General features: G+C 36.5%; 1 protein-coding gene across 6 annotated transcripts in view; it reads right to left on the reverse strand.

The window, feature by feature from the left end:
- CEP83 (centrosomal protein 83) overlaps positions 1-21,021 on the reverse strand; it is a 120,908-nt gene that overhangs the window by 86,913 nt on the left and 12,974 nt on the right. For 3 of the 6 annotated variants that reach the window (XM_036455666.2, XM_036455665.2, XM_045588343.1), the window contains exons 2-4: positions 7,147-7,423; positions 6,253-6,403; positions 140-232 (exon numbers count right to left, since the gene is read on the reverse strand). In XM_036455666.2, the coding sequence (XP_036311559.1) occupies positions 140-232; positions 6,253-6,403; positions 7,147-7,319 (417 nt within the window). In that variant the 5' untranslated portion in view covers positions 7,320-7,423. Of the gene's footprint in view, positions 1-139; positions 233-6,252; positions 6,404-7,125; positions 7,424-21,021 lie in introns of those variants that run through there. The other 3 variants (XM_045588345.1, XM_036455668.2, XM_045588344.1) reach the window with 3 other exon arrangements.

A 21,021-nucleotide genomic window follows, 5' to 3' on the forward strand; every position in this document is an offset into this window, starting at 1 on the left:
CAGCCTTAAAGGCCACTGTAAGAACTGAGTAAGAAAGGAAGCTATTGCAGGGCTTCTGCATAGAGGAAGACACTTTTCATCAAGCTCTTCATAGTCACATGATGATATATGCCTAGTTCTTTCTGCATAAATTACTTACTTCATCCAGACTCCTAAAACGCTCTCTCATTGGAGTTTCTAATTCTTGTCGTATTTGGGCTCTGAACAATTCCAAGTTTTGTGGAGTTAATACCTAATATGCAGAGAAATACAAACAATTCAAACTATGAAAAAACAAATATTAAAATCAAGAATTTGTCAAATTTCAAAACCTCTCTCCTCATTATGACAATAAAATGTAATTCAAAGTAATTTTACAATATACCTAATTTTAGAGCAGTCATTATATAAATAATAATTTAAGAATCTCATTTTCAGGCTCTCACAGATGTCAAAAATTCCATTAACATGAGGTAAAGACAATCACTGATTACCGCTGCGATTATTAAAAATAACTATGTTAGCAGCTAAGTTTATCATGTTGTATACAATGGCTGGTAGTTTATTTTCTAAAGCAAACAAAATTAAGATGTAATAATTTAGTATGCCAGAGAGAATTTTTCAGACTTATTTACAATCAGAAAAAAGGCTGATTTCTATGCTGGTTATAAAAAACTAATTTAGGCTCCTCCTTGTCATACTCTTTTACAAAACTTATCTTTGAAAAAGTAATTAAATATTTCATTCACCATGATATTCCCAATACCTTGCATCACTGCCTAGCACATAAGAACCACTCAATTATTATTTCTTGAATGAATAAATATTGGTTGTTAAAAAAAATATTTAGTTTGCTTTTAGCAGGGGCCGGTTTGGCTCAGTGGATAGAGCGTCGGCCTGTGGACTGAAAGGTCCCGGGTTCGATTCCAGTCAAGGGCATGTACCTTGGTTGCAGGCTCATCCCCAGTGGGGGGTGTGCAAAAGGCAGCTGATCGATGATTCTCTCTCATCGATGTTTCTAACTATCCCTCTCTCTTCCTCTCTGTGAAAAATCAATAAAATATATTAAAAAATATATATATTTAGTTTGCTTTTATATTAATTCTGAAAAAAATAAGAATAGGCAATAAGGACACATATGAAATACCTTAATCAATAAAGAAAAAAGAAAAAATAAGAATAATATTCAGCTAAATTCATTCATTTATTTATTCATCAATATCCAAATTTCCAAATATTTTACTGAATGCCTACTATACAGAACGAAGCAAAAATAGGTTTATAGTTAGTATGGCAAACCATACAAAAAATCCTATCTAATGAAGAAGGAATATGCTAATTGATCATCACACCCTCTCAAAGATGGTAGTGCTCACAGCCAATAAGGAGGAAATACGCTAACTGCCATACCCTAAAAGATGGTGGCACCCAGACAATGAGGGAATATGCTAATTAACTGCCATGCCCTCAAAGATGGCGGTGCCCATAGCCACAGTACGGTGGCGCACCTGCCTCCGGAGACCCAAAGTCCCCTCAGCCCCCAGAGCCGACCTGAGGAGCAGGCAAGCCTTGGATGACAGCTACCCAGCCACCCAGGGCCGGCCTATGATGCAGACAAGTCTCCGATGGCGGCTGCTCAGCCGCCCAGGGCTGCATGAGGCTCAGGTAACCAGGACCGGCCAAGGTTTGCTCTTCCAGTAGTGTCAGCAGCAGAGGTGTGATGGGGACTTTGCCTTCCCGATTGCCTCCCTCCCCTGAGGGATCCTGGACTGTAAGAGGGGGCAGGCCAGGCTAAGGGACCCTCCCCCCCTCCAGTGCATGAATTTTCTTGCACTGAGCCTCTAGTACAATAATAAACCCAGTGTTTTGTGTCCTCACAACTGTAAACCTACTTTTGCCCCATCCTGTATATAAAACATTCAAATATTAGGTCACTTAAATTTATTCCATAGCTCACTGATGTTATGTTTATTTTTAATCTCTTTTGTCTTCTTGTTTCATTTTGAGTAGTTTTTATTGTCATGTCTTCCAAGTTTACTGATTTTTTTCTTCTACATTGTCTAATCTGCCATTAAGTCCATACAGCATATTTTTCATCTCAATAATTATAGTTTGTATTTTATTAAGTCTTTTCATATTTTAGTCTTTTTATATCTTCCCTATTTCTACTTAAATGGTCAATCTTTAATCTCACTTTTGAAGACATGGAATTCAATTATAATAATTATTTTAATGTCTCTGTTATTTCTAATATTTGTACCACACCAGGTTTGATTTTGGCTGTTTGACTTTCTTTTCCTATTTGTTGTGGATAGTATTCTCCTGTTTATTCCATGTCTGGTAAAATTCTGTTGGATGCTAGACATTGTAAATTTTACTTTGCTGAGTGCTAGATATATTTGTATTCTGATATTCTTGAGTTTTGTTCTGGGAGACATTTACTTGAAAACAGTCTCATCTTTCTGGATCTTGCTCTTAAGATTTAAGTGTGAGCAAATTAGTGTTTAGTGTAGTGCTAATTACTTCCCACGGCAGAGACCCTTCTGAGTACTGTACTCATTTCTCTGTGAAATGAAGTTCTTTAGCCTGGCTTTGGGGAAAGGAAATATGCAGAGCTGAACTCCATACAGACATGTCGCTAATCCTTTCAGGTGGCTCTTTTCCAGGCCTTAGATATTTCCCTTACATGCATGTGCTGATCATTCTTCTACAGAATGAGCTGAGAGGATTCTTTTGAACATCTTTATTAACTTTCTTTCTGTGTCACCCTTCTCTCTACTACCTTGTCTTGTGACTAGTCGCACTACTCTCTACATATGAGAACACAAATACTAAAATCAAGAATTTTAATCAATTAAAATCAATTCCATCTCCTTGTGTCAGGGAGTCTATCAGATTTGCCTGATATTCCTTCTGTGCCATGACTTGGAAGCATTTGCAAAATTCACCTTCTTTGATTTTTCTCTTTCTGGGGCCTTTGTCACTTTATAATGTCCAGTGTCTTAAAAATAGTTGTTTGATTTGTATCTATTCTTTTTATTTGTTTCAGGCAAGGAGTATATCTAGTCTTTATTATGTCATGTGTAATTTTTCAAAACCTTTACCAGAAATATATCAAATGACTCCTATCTTTTTTTTAAAAACTTTTGCTAACATGATACATATTATAATAACAATATAATTAATAGCTAACATGATCTAATCATTTTTACATCAAAGCACTATACTAACATTTTCTATAATTTTCTCATTTCATCTTTACAATCCTATAAGCCAAGAACTATTATTACTCTCATTCACTACAACTACATGTATCCCAGAAATATTCTTTAAAAGTCAAAGGAATATGAAAGCAACTCAGAAAAGGCACTTTGCAGTAGATAAGATAATACATGTGTATTTTTAAAATAATCATCTTTCATAACCTTCATTGAATATTTCTTGCTGATTTTACTCGAGTTTAGTGAACTTTACTCAAATCACAATTTGTACAAATTGCAAACATCCATTAAAGCAAAGAGCTAAATTGCTTCAATATATGTATAGATAATGCATATATTTCTTTAGCTTATTTTTTGCCAGACAAATATCACATAAAAGCCAGGTATGTTTATCTTAAAAAATAGAAACTTTACCAGATAAATTATATTTTCAGCAAACATTTGGAAAGTTATCATGTGGAGAAATGTCCAGTATTTTGTGTAGATCCAAGGAACAGTATAAGAACAAACAGGGAGACTATAAGGAGGGTGATTTCACTGCAATATGAGAGAGAAAATGCTTAACATAATCCAATTGATAAATGGAGCTGGGTTCCTTTAAAAGTTCAATTGGTTCTCTAGCACTGAAAGCACTGGAGCGGAGAATGAAAAGCTGTATGTCATTGATGTTCCAATTGTGCTTTGGACAGTATATTAGTTTCCTATGGCTATGATAAAACATTGCACAAATTAAATGGTTTAAACAACAGAAATGTATTGTTTCACAGTTCTGGAGACTGGAAGTGCAAAGGTGTCAGCAGGCCACATTCCCTCTGAAAACTGTAGGGTGAGTCCCACCTTGCCCTGTCCAAGCTTCTGGCGGTGTGATGGAGATCGTTGGCAGCTACAGCACTTCCATCTCTGCTCCTGTCATCACAGGACATTCTTCCCATGTTCCTCTCCCCCACCCCTGTATCTGTCTGTCTCTGTGTCTGTTCTCCTCTTCGTATAAGGACACCATACTTCATCTTAACTAACTACGTCTGTAAAGACCTTATTTCCAAAATAAGGTCACATTCTGAAGTAATGGGAGTTGGAACTTTAACATATCTTTTTGGGGGACAATTCAACTCATAACAGATATGAAAGTGAACTAGATAATTATCTACTCTAAAATGCTGAGACTCCAGGTACATATAAAACAATAAGTTCAACATTACATATGAACAGAACAATTCTGATTCATTCATTTATTGTTTATTTATGTAATTCATTAAACAAATACTTTCTAGGCACTGTCTTGAGCACTGGGAACACCATGAAAAAAGGTTCCTGCCTTCATGAAACCTGTATTCAAATACAATAGAATAAAATGGCCACCATTTATGAGTATCTAGTATGTAAGTTATCTCATTAATCCTCACAACCACCCCAGTTAGATAACAGCTTTCATCCTCTTTAACACAAGAGAAAACTAAGGCATAGGAACAAAGCTATTTGTTGAAGGTCATCATCTTCTTGGCAAGCTGACCCTTTTTTCTTATTAAAATGTTATTTTTACATTTAGTGATAATCTCAGTCTTGAAATCTATTTTATTTGGTATTAATATTACCACTCCAGGCTTCTGAAGTTTACTGTTTTCATGTGCTTGGCAAAAAGAAACATAAGCAGGTATTACTCTTAAGAAACAGAGTAATTTACGTTTGCAATGCCTGAAGAACACTTTCAATGTCTTGAATTCAGTGCTCACATATTCCATTCAGATAGGCCTCTCATTTTTTGCAACACAAAGTAATCAACCAATTCTAATGGCTTAAATTACATTTTCCTCTGAGGTTTTTATTTTATTTTTTTATTTTTGTATAAATGTCCTAAATATGCCCAGGAATGAACCTATAAGCACACTGAAGGCTTCATCCCAATCTTAATGGTTGTTGTTCCCAACAATGGAAAATTTCAAGAAGACGCTGAATGACAAATTCCCAACACTGCTGTCAAAGGACTCCATTAATTAGGTGATATGCCATACTAGATGACATGAAAGATGGTTTTTAAAAATCAACTTATGACTCCAAGATAAATAGTACCATATTATTTGTACCAAGCACTAGATAAGCAGAAATACACAGCTGGTCCTATCAGAGATTCAATGAATGCAGGAAAATACCACTAGTAATACCTACTAATTTGAAATATATAGTATGTTTGGTGCTGAATTCTGCCCTTGCTCTACTTTCTAGGCAAATGAAAAACAGTGTAAAAAAGAAACTAAAGAAACTGTAGTCAGTACTTTAGTACCAACTAGCTTTTGCTACCCTATATTATGGACATAAATTATGTGTACATAATGTTTTTACAGTGTCTTTTAAAAAACTTTAAAACAAAACAAAAAACAGTGTTGTAATTAGCTTAGTTTCAGTTACAATACTTAAAAAAAAATTAGTAGTCACCTAGCTATGGTTGCTCAGTGGTTGAGTGCCAACCTATGAACCTGGAGGTCACAGTTCAACTCCCAGCCAGGGCACATGCCCAGGTTGCAGGCTCGATTCCCAGTGGGGAGAGGGGTGTAGGAGGCAGCCAATCAACGATTCTCTCTCATCTTTGATGTTTCTATCTTTCTCTCCCTCTCCCTTTCTCTCTGAAATCAATTTTTAAAAAATTAGTAGCTTGGGCTGGTTCAATTACCAATGAGGGCACATTCCTAGGTTGTGGGCTTGATCCCCAGAGAATTTGCAGGAGATAACAAGTCCAACCAACTGAGCCACACAGGTCAGAGTGATAAATATTTTTTTTAAAAAGAAGAGAGAATTAGTAAATCTTTATTTAAAAAACATTTAATTCTGGATTTTTAATCAATTAAAACTGGTCTTTTCCTCAATTATTTTGATAGTGAAATATTATTTAAATCAGAATGGGTAAGAGAATACAAATTTATATAAATAACAGTTTCATGGCTGAACCCTAAATGGTAGCAAAAATCTAGACTATAAGAAAGAAAATTAAATTATACCACCAAACTACTTCCACAAAACATCTGATAATTTTTATATTAACTCAAATACATTTTGTTACCTGCAACTTTATTTCTTCTAAGTCTTTAGTTTTCTCTAATAATTCTCCTCTTAGTTCTTCAAACAGAAGCTGGAATTTTTCCTGGTTAGTTTGCTTTTCATTTAACAGGTATTTGAGTTCATTTTGTGACTTTGTGTACTCATCTTGCAATCTGATTTTTAAAAATGAAAGAATTCAATTTTAAGTGTATCCTTTGTTTTCTAACTGCATTATTTTTTGTATGTAAAGTCAAGCAACACTACAGAAGACCAATATCATATGTTCTATTAAAACTGTAATAGTGCCCTGGCTGGGTGTTCAATGGTTAGTGTATCAGCCTTCAGGAAAGAGTCACAGATTCGATTCCCAGTCAAGGGCACATACCTGGGTTGCAGACTGTATGCCCAGCCCTAGTCAGAGTGTGAATAGGAGGCAACCAATTAATGTGTCTCTCTCACATTGATGTTTCTTTCTCTCTCTCTCTCTCTCTCTATCCTCCTCCTCCCTCCCCTCCATTCTCTCTTTAAAAAAAATCAAGTGGAAAAAAATATCCTCAGGTGAGAATTAAAAATAACAATATTGCAAATATCTTTTCTTTATAGAGTTTCATTTAATTATTAACGCAGTAGTTTCTGAAAGCAATTTTACTTTGGGGAGAAAAACAATTTAGCCACACAGATACATTTAATTATATATGTCTTAGCTACTTTCAAAATAAGACTTTTATAAGTTCATAACATAACTTGATATTATACTTAGTTTTGAATAAAGCAATTATAAAGCAAAAATTTTACTGTATTAAAGTTTTAAATGCATATACTGTAAAAAGCTAAAATTATACTATTTATTCCAGAGCAAACATTCAAAAAAATTTTTTTAATGCAAGCCTCTCACCTCCAAATTTAAGTATTTTACCTGTTGTGTTCAGTTTTCAGAGTCTGATAATTAACTTTATGCTGTTCACATCGTACTCTTTCATCAATTAACATTTTTTGTAACACAGGTACAGAATCTGTCAACCCACTGTCTCCACCAGGAGGACAAATGGTGGGAAGAGTGTTCATATTGGTAGGTAAGCTGACAACCATGTAAAAGTAAGTACTGGCTTCCTTATTGTCTTTGTTATTGTTTTTCCAAAATTATTTTTCCACTTCCTTCTTGCTAAGACAGGATCTTGGGAGGCCAATTATACCTGCACAGAAAAATAAAATTAATTAATAATCAGTGAACTCATTCAGTGTTGTATTTTTATCACATTATTCTTATCCTATAGAATAAAGAGATAATATGCTAATTAGACCAAACAGCAGAACAATGGTCCAGATGAAGCCACAGCGGCAAGGCCGAATCCCTTGAACAAATTTGGTGCATCAGACCTCTAGTCATTTCTATAATAAACCTGACTTTCAGATTTTCAACTGTTCAAAAATAAACTTGAATAATATCTTAACAAATTTTCTTCATGACCACCCAAAGTTTCTGTGACCATTAAGGTCACAGCTGCAATTGTTAACGTAACAAGTTTAGGTATACTTCTGGATTCAGATGTTTCTTAAAGCTACTGACTTAAACTCCAAGGGTGGATCCTGGTACAAAATCCATATCATAACCTAAAATCAGGGAGAAAGCCACTTAAAATTTGTTAAGTGGCTGGGGAGAATCACAGTCTTTGAAAAGATGGCCTTCAGTATATAACTGTGAGTGCGATTAATACTGCAGAGTCTTTTGACACAAGGTGAACTGCAGATTCAGATGCGGAATCAGTCATCAAATAAACACTGATCACTACCTACAACTTATGCACTCTGCTAAAAAGAGGAATGTAAATCACCTCAGTGATCCCCAAAAGCACTGACTCAGGATTATGAAACAACTAAATGTCTGTTTTATGGAAAAGTAAAAAATAATAACAGTGTATTTTTAATATAAATAATTAAAGTAAATGTTGGAATCAAAATAATTCTGTCCCTTTTAAATTTATTGTTTCTCAAAATTATCCTAAGTTATAAAAGCCTAATATGCTAAGAGTCCAACCATTCATTTGACCATTTGACCAGTTGCTATGATGCACAGTGACCACCAGGGGGCAGATGCTCCAACTGGTAGGTTATCTTGCTGCTGGGTCTGGATGACTGGGACTAGGCGAGACGGGCCGGACATGCCCTGGAGCCCTCCCGTGGTACCTTCCCAGCTCTGATCGACCCCAATCAGGACTGGGAGAGATGCACCAGACACGCCCTGAAGCCAACCTCTTTATAATATTATAGAGAAATGTTACATATTATACATATATATACATATTATATGTATGTATGTATATGTGTGTACGTATGTACATATACACACATATATACATACACATATATATCCTAACAGTACTGCCCACAGTGAGGGGAAAAAAGAAACTTCACAGACAATAAAAAGGTTGAGTTCATCACTACCAAGCCAGCAATGCAGAAATGCTAAAAGGACTGCTGTAAAAAGGAGAAAAAAGAAAAGAACACAGGCACAAAAAATTAAAATGACTAGCCAAAACCGATTTGGCTCAGTGGATAGAGCATTGACCTGTGGACTGAAGGGTCCTGGGTTCGATTCTGGTCAAGGGCATGTACCTTGGTTGCAGGCACATCCCCAGTGAGGAGTGTACAGGAGGCAGCTAATCGAGGTTTCTCTCTCATCGATGTTTCTAACTATCCCTCTCCCTTCCTCTCTGTAAAAAAATCAATAAAATATATATTTTTTAAAATAAACAAAAATAAAAATGACTATAAACAAGTACCTATAAATAATAACTTTAAATGTCAATGGCCCAAATACTCCAATCAAAAGACAGAGTGGCTAAATGGATAAGAAAACATGACCCATATATATACTGTATGCAAGAGACCCACCATCACACAGACTGAAAATGGAAAGATGGAAAAATGTCTTTGAGGCAAATGGAAATGAAAAGAAAAGCTGGGGTAGAAATACTTATATCTGACAAAACAGGCCTCAGAGTGAAGGCCATAACAAGAGACAAGGAAGGCCACATTATAATACTAAAGGTATTGATACAACAACAGGATATAACTCTGGTAAACATATATGAACCCAATGCAGAACCCAAATACATTTAAAAAAAAAAAATTCTCCAAACTATCAAGGGAGAGATCAACAGCAATATGATCATAGTAGGGAACTTAAATACCCCACTGACATCACTGGATAAATGCTCTACACAAAAAATCAGCAGAGTGATAGCCATCCTAAATTATGTGTTAAATCAGATGGATTTAATTGACATCTTCAGAACATTTCACCCCAAAGATACAGAATATACATTCTTCTCAAGTGCACCTGGGACATTTTCAAAGATAGACCACATATTGGGTCACAGGCAAAGTCTCTCCAAATTTAAGATTAAAATCTTACCAAGCATCTTTCAGATCACAATGGCATAATATTAGAAATCAACTACAATAAAAACAATCAAAAACATTCAAACACTTAGAGACTGAATAGCATGCTATCCAGGGGTCTTCAAACTACGGCCCATGGGCCACATCCGGCCCGCCAGGTTTTTTGGGCAGTGAGCGCAGCCAAGGTGTTACAGTAGGAATTAGTAGTTCATATAGTCCGGCCCTCCAGCTCTCTGAGGGACCGTGATCTGGCCCCCGCTTTAAAAAGTTTGAGGACGCCTGTATTAAACAATGATAAGGTTACCAAAGAGATCAAAGAAGAAATTAAAAACATCTTGGAAATAAATGACAATGAAAAGACAACAATCCAAAACGTATGGGACACAGTGAAAGCGGTACTGAGAGGGAAGTTCATAGCATTACAGGCCTACCTAAAAAAACAACAATAAGAAAAACTGGTAATAAATTATCTAACTCTAAAACTTAAAGAATTAGAAAGAGAGCAACAAGAAAAGCCCAGAGTGAGCAGAAGGAAGGAGACAAGATAGATCAGAGTAGAAATAAATGACATAGAGAACAAAACAATGCTAATGCCGGGGGTCTTAATCCAGCATCTTGAAGGGTTCAGGAATCTGGAGAAGGGGCTGCTGTAAATGATTAAAGAATCCAGAGACGAAACATAATTTTGGAAGGCATTTTGGGGGGCCAGAGAAGACTCAGCTAAAGAAACCAAATTATTTCTGGCTCAGGAGCCCTTACTCAAATTGCCCTAAGGCAAGGTAGATATATACATAAAAGGCCAAGGTTTAGTACACAGAATCCATTGTCAGATCGGGAAACTGCCTACGGCTACTCAGACATTTGGCCAGTAGGAGGCAATAACATGTAGATTAAAATGCCCTCAGCTGTCTGGCAGCAAGCAATCATTTATGCATCATTTTCAGGTTTGTGGAAATACCCTCAGCCATTCCAGATGATTCAGTCCTGCTGACATGCTGGAATTAGATTCCAGCACAATACAAAATATCAATGAAACCAAGAGCAGGCTCTTTGAAAGGGTAAACAAGACTGATGAACTTCTAGCCAGGCTCACCAAGAAGCAAAGAGAAAGTACCCAAATAAACAAAATCAGAAATAAAAGGGGCAAAATAACAACAGATGCCACAGAAATACAAAAGATTGTAAAAGACTAAAATAAATAAAATAAATACTATGAACAACTCTACTACAACAAACTAAATCTAGAGGAAATGAACATATTCCTAGAAAAATACCAACTTCCAAAACTCAAGAAGAATCAAAAAATCTCAACAAGCCCATAACTAAGGAGGAAGCTGAAGCAGTCATCAGAGGCTTCCAGCAAACAAAAACCTGGGGCCAGACGGCTTCACTGGAGTTTTACCAACCATTCAAAAAAGAACTAAAATCTCTACTTCTCAAGACTATTCCAAAAAATTCAAGAGGAAGACACACTTACAAGATGTTTCTATTAAGCCACCATTATCCTAATCCCAAAACCAGGTTTTAAAAAAACACCAAAAAAAAAAACCACCACAAAGAAAGAGAATTACAGGTGAACATACAGTAGATGCTAAAGTCCTCAACAAAATTCTAGCAAATCGGATCCAGCATTACATTAGAAACATCATACACCATGACCATGTGAGATTTATTCTGGGGATACAAGGATAATACAATATCCGCAAATCAATAACCATAATTTATCACATAAACAGAGAGACAAAAATCACATAATCATATCAATTGATGCAGAAAAAAATTTGACAAAATCCAACACCCTTTCCTGATAAGAAATCTTAGTAAATTTGGAATAAAAGGACCATATCTCAACATAATAAAAGCAATATATGACAAACCTACAGCCAACATCATACTCAATGGGCAAAACTAAAATCATTTCCCCTAAGAACAGGAACAAGACAAGAAAGCCCATTTTCACCACTCCTGTTCAATATAGCACTGGAAGGGCTAGCCATAGTGATCAGATAAGAAGAAATAAAAGGCATCCAAATTGGAAAAGAGAAGTAAAACTGTCCTTATTTGCAGATGACATGATACTATACATAGAAAACCCCAAAGACTCCATCAAAAAACTACTAGCCCTAATAAATGAATTTGGCAATGTAGCAGGATACAAAATTAACACCCAGAAGTCTATGGCATTTTTATACACTAATAATGAACTCACAAAAAGAAATATTTAAAATCAATCTCATTTATAATTGTACCAAAAAAAGTAAGATACCTAGGAATAAATTTAACCAAGGAGGTAAAGGAACTGTACTCAGAAAATTATAGGACACTGAGAAAAGAGATAGAGGAAGACATAAACAAATAGAAGAATATACCGTGTTCATAGATTAGTAGAATCAACATCATTAAAATACGTACAAATGACATACTTCAAACACATAGAACAAACCCTGCAAAAATTCGTCTGGAATACATAAATAAATAAATAAATAAATAATCCCCCAAATAGCTGCAGCAATTTTGAGAAAGAAGAACAAAGACGGAGGCATCACAATAACAGATACAAAGCTATCGGGTCTAGTAATAATTAATGTTGTTTTTTAACATTCGTTTAAAATCTTGCTTGGTGTTGACTTGTATTGACAGAACCTTCAAACACGTGGTATCTACAGAACGTGTGAAGTGCAATTAACAAGTTTTGCTTGAAAAAGTTTGTTTGGTTTGGTTTTTGTTGCAAAACTAGGGCTAAGAAGATGGCGGATGAAGAGCATATTCGGCACTGCATGCTTTACGAGTTCCAATTAGGAAGAAAAGCAAGTGAGGCTGCAAAAAACATCTGTAGTGCTCTTGGTCAAGATGCAGTTAGCGCCAGAAAATGCCAGCGTTGGTTTGAGAAATTTCGCGAGGGAAATTTTTCGTTAGATGACAAGAGTGGTCGAGGCCGTGTGTCCAATTTTGATCAAGAAGCTCTTCAAGCTCTTTTGGTGCAAAATCCTCAAATTACCCAACAAGAGCCTGCGACAACTTTAAATTGTTCACAAAAAACAATTTCCAATCAATTGCGTGCACTTGGCAAAGTCCAAAAGTTTGGAAAATGGGTTCCTCATGAGTTGACCGACAACAACCGTAATCAAAGGGTCACAATTTGCAGTTCGCTCCTCTCTCGTCAAAACCGTTTGCCGTTTTTAGAGCAAATTGTTACCGGAGATGAAGAATGGGTGCTGTATGTTAACTTGAAAAGGCGGCCTCAATGGTTGGACAAAAATGAGGCTCCGCAGCCCACGCCAAAACCTGACTTGCATGCGAAAAAAGTGATGTTGTGTGTTTGTGGAATTTTAAAGGAATTCTTCATTATGAACTTTTACCATCTACCCAAACCATTACAAGTGCAGTGTATAGTGCCCAATTGGAAAAGTTAGCCCAAGCTTTAAGAGAAAAAGAACCCGCGCTGATTAATCGGAAGGGCGTAATTCTTCACCACGATAATGCACGACCGCATACTGCAAGAATCACTGCTGAAAAACTGCGCCAGTTGTAATGGAAAGTTCTCCCTCAACCTGCATATTCTCCTGATATTGCCCCTTCTGATTACCATTTGTTTCGTTCTTTGCAAAACTTTCTTCTTGGAAAAAAATTTAATAATGAAGAATGCCTCAAAAATGCATTGACCGAATTTTTTGCATCAAAATCACAAGAATTTTACAACAGAGGGATTAAAATGCTTCCTGAGCGTTGGGCACAAGTAGTAGAAAACAACGGCAACTATATTGTTGATTAAATTTTGTTGTATTGCCGGGACCGGTTTGGCTCAGTGGATAGAGTGTCGGCCTATGGACTGAAAGGTCCCGGGTTCGATTCCGGGTGGGGGTTGCGGGCACATCCCCAGTAGGGGGTGTGCAAGAGGCAGCTGATCGATAACTCTCTCTCATCAATGTTTCTAACTCTCTATCCCTCTCTCTTTCTCTCTGTAAAAAATCAATAAAATATATTTTAAAAAATAAATAAATAAATAAATAAATTTTGTTGTATTGTTTAAATAAATTTGATTTAAAAAAGTATTAGAAAACGACATTAATTATTACTAGACCTAATATTTATTACCATGAGAATATTTTTTAATTTTTTTTCAGTTTTCAGTGTCTTAGCCTGAAAAGTTAAACTTTAAAAATTTGATAAATGATCACCTGATTTATTTATTTATATATTTGTTTGTTTGTTTGTTTTGGTTAATCCTCACTGGAGAATATTTTTTCCATTGATCTCTAGACAAAGTGGAAGGGAGGGAGACGGATACACTCATAAAAGAGACACCATAGGTTGGTTGCCTCCTGAACAATCCCTAGGACCCGTGATGGAACCTACACCTCAGGTATGTGCCCTTGAGTAGAATCAAAACTGAGACACTTCAGTCCTTGGGCCAATACTGAAACCTCTGAGTCACAAAAGCCAGGGCTCACTTGATATTTTTATTGGAGTTAACAAAGCATTCTTTTTGTCATCTTTGATAATCTGCCAAAAATAAAGTATAAAATTTTTAGTACCTGAAGAGGAAGAGAAAATAATTCATCCTCATGGTTAATTTTAAAACTATATATATATATATATATATATATATATATATATATATATATATATATATATATTTATTGAGGGGCTACTATACAATATTTACTGAATGGTCCACTTATACTAGGAGAGCTTTGAAGCAGATAGAGAAATACACAGACCACCACATCAAGCAGACTTCAGAGCAAGGAAGAGTTTGCCCATATTCAGAGTATTATGGACATATTCTCTCTTGGGTACAAGAACTCAAGCAGTTCACAGTGGTCAGTAAAACATAAATATGAACCAACAATTGCTGACTGAACAAGAATAAAGTACTACCCATGAACTATTTTTCATACTTCAAAATATTTTTACCATGTGGATATACTACTTATTCAAGATGATAAATGAATTCAGAACATTTTAAAACTAAAAAGCATTGTAATACGTTTATAAGTAATATGGGCAGAGAGGAATATTTCTGCTAGAGAAGTTATCAGGGAAGACTTCAGAAAGAAGGCAATCCAACAAAAAGGATGGAGGGAAGAAGTATCAAGTACAAAGGCTTGGAAATAAAAGATCATTGTGGGTAGAGGGTGGGGTGGAGGTAGCAAATCAGTCTATAAAGGTAGGGAAATGTCTTGAAGGCAATGTGCACAACACTGGAGTGTATCCCGGTGTCTAGGAGAACCAATGAAAGGTTTTAAGTATGAGGATGAATTTGTACATCAGAAAAATAACTAGATTATCCAAGGTGAGGAGAATAGATTGGGGAGGTGAAAGGGAAATGGGTAAAAGAGAAAGAGAAAAGATCAAAAGTAGAGTGGTACATCTATACAATGGAATACTACACTGCTGTAAAAAAAAAAAAAAAAAAGGAATTCTTACCATTTGCAACAGCATGGAGGGAACAGGAGATCATTTTGCTAATCGAAATAAGCCAGTCAGAGAAAGATAAATATCACATGATCTCACTCATTTATGGAATATAACGAACAACATACACTGATGAACAAAAATAGAACCAGAGTCATAGAAGCATCAAACAGACTGTCCAACCTCTGAGGAACAGTAGGGGGTGTGGGGGTAAGAGATCAACCAAAGGATTTGTATGCATACAAGTCAGTAGGGGGGGTGAGGGCATGTGCTAGGGAGTGAGAGGGGCTGAGGAGAGGTCAACAGGGGAAAAGGACTCATGTTAATACTTTAAACAATAAAGAATTTAAAATTTTTCTTAAAAAGTAGAAAAAAAAAGAATAAAAGTCTAGGAAAGTAATGATGAAGGCCTGAATTAAAATAGTGTCTGCAAGTAGTCAACATGGAACAGTCTTGAAATAAATTTGTAGGCTACAGTAACAGGAGTTATTAAATACTGATACCCCTATCCGAAGGAAGGAAGGAAGGAAGGAAGGAAGGAAGGAAGGAAGGAAGGAAGGAAGGAAGGAAGGAAGGAAGGAACTACTATTATAATGTCACTAGTTAAAAGACCAACCTGGAAAGCAGGACAGTTTTTATTTTTTTTTTTAATTGTTCCTCTTTTTCCAATCCATTGCTCCCCTGTACCAGGTTCCTACCCCACCCTCTGCCCTTTCCCCATCCCCGACTGTCCTCATCCACAGGTGTACAATTTTTGTTCAGTCTCTTCCCGCATTTCCCACTCTCCTTTTCCTCAAGAATCATAGGTCCACTCTCTTTCTATACCTCTGATTCTATTATATTCACCAGTTAATACTGTTCATCAAATTTTTTAATTCCCTTGGTTTTTAGATTCACTTGTTGATAGTTACATATTTGTTGTTCATAATTTTTATCTTTATCTTCTTGTTCTTTAAGAATACTTTTCAGCATTTCATATAATTCTGGTTTGGCAGTGATGAACTCCTTTAGCTTTTTTTTTATTTGTGAAGCTCTTTATCTGGCCTTCAATTCTGAGTGAAAGCTTTGCTGGGTAATCTTGATTGTAGGTTCTTGCTATTCATCACCTTGAGTATTTCTTGCCATTCCCGTCTGGCCTGCATAGTTTCTGTTGAGAAATCAGCTGATAATCATATGGGTGCTTCTTTATAGGTAATAACTGCTTTTCTATTGTTGCTTTTAATATTTTCTCTTTGTCTTTTGCTCTTAGCATTTTAATTATGATGTGTCTTGGTGTGGTTCTCTAGATTCATTTTGTTTGGGGTTCTGTATGCTTTCTGGACTTGTAATTCTATTTCTTTCACCAAGTGGGGGAAGTTTTCTGTCACTATTTCTTCCAATATGCTTTCGGTATCTTGCTCTCTCTCTTCTTCTGGGACCCCCATAATTCTAATGTTGTCCCAGAGGTTTCTTACACTATCTTCAACTTTCTGGATTCTCTTCTCTTCTTGCTTCTGCGAAGGAGTGTCCTCTGACTCTTTGTGTTCCAAATCTTTGACTTGATTCTTGTGATTTTCCAGTCTGTTTTTAGGACTCTGTATAATATTTTTTATTTCAGTCAGTGTATGCTTTATTTCTAGTTGATCCTTTCATATCCTCAAAGGTCTCGTTTATTTTATTGGCCTTTTCTAGGAACTTCTTGAAAAACCTTATAAGTGTGGTTTTGAACTCTATGTCCATTCTTTTGCTTTCCTCCATTTCCTTCCTTTGTAGCCTGCCTCTTCTCTGCATTTTAGCTGCTTCCCTGAGTTGATGGAGCTTTGTGTGCTAGGTGTCTTAGCAGGGCCCAGTAACTCAGCCTTCCCAGTTACTTGAGGTAGACAGTCTTGGTGCAGACCTATGTGGGCAGTCTTGTTGTTAAGCCTTGCTTGTTGTTGGTATCACTGGGGAGAGTTGATTCCAAGCCAATTGACTGTGAGGATCAGCAGTGTCTCAGCTAGGAGGACTTCTGTGCTCAGTTTGGATGGGGCGGAGTCTCGGGGTGGCACAGACAAGTTTTGGTTTCCCATCAGCCTCACCTTAAGAGAGTTCTTATTCGCTGAGTCCCGCAACACTGGCTGCTGGCTCGCGCATCACTTGGGGGAAGGCTGTTCTCAAGTTTTGCCTGCTCCCTGACAGTCAGTTTCTTCCCGGACCGGAGGTGGCTATCAGTGCGGTTGGGAGGTTTTGTTTTTCTCCCGAACGAGAAAGCTAGCCCCTGGGAGGGCTTCTGTGCTCTGCTTGGAGAGGGCAGAGTCTTGGGGTGGTGCAGACGAGCTTTGGTTTCCCGTCAGCCCCGCCCTAAGAGGGTCCTTTTCCAGAGTCCCACAGTAATAACTGCTGGCACCTCTGAGAAAGTTTTGCCCACTGCCTGAAGGTCCAATTTCTCCTTGGCTGAAGCTGGCTATCAGTGCAATAGGGAGGTTTTGTTTTCCTCCAGAAAAAGAAAGCTAGCCACATGTTAGCTGCCCACCCTCTCAAGGCGCACTGCGAGTAAGCCAGCAGCGTATTCAGCAGCCTCCCTTTCTGCACGCACAGATCTCTGCACCTCCACAGCTCCTGAGACTCAGTGTCCTTTCTCTGCCCTTCCTAGATGGTAGAGCTTCCACTCCGTCATCCTTTTGGTGGTTCAGGGCAATGTTTGCTCTGTTTTCCAGTTGTAATTTTAAAATTGTTGTGGTAGGCTGCATTTAGATGTTTACCTTATGCTGCCATCTTGGTTTCTCCAGGACAGTTTTTAAAAAGTAAAATAGAACCCAGAAAAAAAGGCTGTTTCAAATATTACATTTACTTCAAGCACTAATCCTCCATATGAATAAAGACTCAAAGCATAAGACCTTGGCAAAAGCATTGTGGTAAATACAAATACTACTAACGTAAAACACTCTAAATATCTACCTTTCTCCCACAGGAATTTTATCAGCAAAGGGGTAAACACTAAAGCTGGTTCTATCAAGAACAAAGACATAAAATAAGTATCTTGTTCCTTAGTTGTCCACCTCTTTTACTCCTCCTCATTCTTTCCTTCAAACAATCATTTCTATAGTACACACTCAAGAAATTTGTGGATGGAATACATGTTTTTGCCAAAAGATGAGACCTCAAGAAATGAGCTACTTTATTTTTTCCTTTAATGCAAAAAATACATAATATATCAAGATAATTGCAAAATATGACAAATCTGCGGGGGGGGGGGGTGGACTTAAAAACACAAGAAAATTTAAAAATTGGTGTTGCACATGTATACATTGAAATTCCTTTTACAGGTTACAATGACACCTTGTGGTAAGACTTTTAAAGTATATGTTATCTTGGAAAATACTTTTTAAATTTTCTTATTGATTTTAGAGAAACAGGAAGGGAGAGAAACATTGTTTTCCCACTTATGTGGTTGATTCTTGTTTGTGCCCTGAATATTTTTACAGAAGAAATATAGTAATATTGGTTTAGCTACTAGGAAAGAACAAAACCACAGTGTTGAGATGGTATGAACATATACAACAATCTATTTGGAAAACTAAGAGCAAAGAAAAAGTCACACTTTAAAAAATATCACAATATTAGACAGGCAAAAGCACTTTACTAACTGTAAATATAAAGTACACTGTTCCCTTCACTTGAGCTGAATTTTTAAATACTTTTAAATGATGCAAAAAAGAAGCTACTTTTGTAATCTGGGGCAAAATTTACAATGTTGGCAATTCCTTTACATGAGAATACTGATGCATGGTTTATAAACTATAAAAGTAATTTGATGTCATTACTTCTTACCAATTAAACAACAGATAATGCTGATATCCCTGGATTTTCAAACCCTTGCTTTATACCACTTTGCTTTTAAGAAACACCTACATTGTTTTCTCTAATAGAGCGAAATACTAAGAGAATTTTCACTTTTACGAAAAAGGCAAAAAGTGAGTGTTTCAGTGTTTGTTTTGCAGTGAGGTAAACAGTTATAGAGGCAGTGAGAATGGCTCTGCCAACCCCCTTCGCAAGGAACTACACTCAGCATCTCAGCACCAAAGTGCCATAGATTTGAATGTCTGTGAATATCTGTTCTTTATTTGGATTTATTTTGTGCATCCATTAGCAAGATGTGATCTAAGGTAATTGACTGCTTCTTCACTTTACACCATTTCAGCTTACAAAAGGTTACATAGGAATGCTCTACTTTAGGATGGGAGAAACCTATACCACTTTAAATATTTCAAACTTGATTAATCTAATAATTAAGAAAGTAATTTATAATTACCTTTCATTAGTAATTTACTATGTTTTATTAAATTATACTAAACATCAGTAAACATACAGAAAAGGTAATGATGGAGTTTGCATACAATCACCTTATGAATCTCCTTGAAATAATCTCTCTTAGCATCTACAACACCATGATCACCTCCTATCTCAGTGACTTTTCTCACATCCTATAATTGCTCCCTTTCTCCCTCACCATGAGAAATCTTTGGTCTGCTGCTCCATCTCTGTAAGAGAAATCAAGTTGCCTCTCTCACAGTTTCATTTATTACATCTGAATGGCACTCAAATTTACGTTCCTAACCTCTCTCCCAGCTCATAATTCCACTATACTCACATGTCTCACCTACAAAGGAAGCTCAATGTAACAAGAATTAAGCTAATTAGCATAAAATTTTTCTATCTTCCTCCTTAAAAAAAAAAATCAATTCCCACTATCCTCCCTTTATTTCTTAGCAAATAAATCACCCACAAGTTCCTATTAGTAATAAATGATTAATCTTGTTGATTCTTCATCTATCTGCTTATTTCAACCATTCCTTTCCATTTCTAGGCCATCATCCTCTAATTCAGGGGTACTCAGTGTTACAAAAATTATAGAAGGGGTATACATATGTCAAAAGTTTGGGAAACACTGGGTCTAATTCAAAGTCTCATATTTTACACCTGGTTTCTTTTAACAACGCTCTCTAAATAGTGTCCCAGTGGTCTTTCTTCATCCTTACATAGCCTACAAATATCTACCAGGGCAATCTTTTCTGTACATTTTCCATCTCAGTAACTCCTATTATAATCCTTCCTATTGTTTACTCGATCAAAACTAAAACTTCTCAGCCAAACTCCCAATACAAATTAAAACATTTCATTTTGCTGGCCCATAGGATCCCTATGCTAGAGCCAAGTGAGTTTGCTTTGCAGTTCCTCATACATATGTTGCTTATTCTTGCCTTCATAACTTCGCTCATGTAGTTATGCCAAACTGAAAAATACTGTCTTAAATATTTTCAATTAATCCACAAATCAAGATTAGAGTCACACCTAAAACCCTATAGTCTGAACAATCATAAAAATATTTTCAGTTTATAATTAATCTAAAAGTAAACATAAAGAATAGCTTCTGGATAAGACATCAACCGAAGGTCTTGTATGCATGCATATAATAACCAATGGATACAAAACACTGGGGAGGGCATGTATGGGAGTGGGGTTGGGGAGGGGAAAACGGTGAGATATGTACACATATACCTTAATTTAAAAAAAGGTAAAAAAAAAAAAAAAAAAGGAATAGCTTCTGCCCTTCTTTCTGCTCCATAACTTTCTGCCTTCCCTGTGATATCACTTCCGAGAATTTGGGGTAAGGAAGGGGCATGGTAGATCACTCAGTCTGGCCTGCATCCTCTCAAAATCTGGGACCTCTTGGGGGATGTCAGGCCTAAATCAGCAGTCGGACATCCCTCTCACATCTGGGATGCTGCATGCACCAGTGACCGTACTTTTCATTCAGGTGAAAGGCATCTTGCTGTTATATGGGCAGCTACATTTTTTGCCCTGGTTATAAAAAGTTGAACATAACATGATCCTTCTGAGGCAGTAGTACCATTTTCCCCATCTTATGGGTAGAAAACTGAAGCAGAGAGAAATTAAGTAATTGGCTTTGTCAGAAAGTTGAGTGTCAGAATCAGGGCTGACCAAACTGGTT

The sequence above is a fragment of the Pipistrellus kuhlii genome, unplaced genomic scaffold (genome assembly GCF_014108245.1).
Source record: "Pipistrellus kuhlii isolate mPipKuh1 unplaced genomic scaffold, mPipKuh1.p scaffold_m20_p_3, whole genome shotgun sequence".
In the NCBI taxonomy this organism is placed as follows: Eukaryota; Metazoa; Chordata; class Mammalia; order Chiroptera; family Vespertilionidae; genus Pipistrellus; species Pipistrellus kuhlii.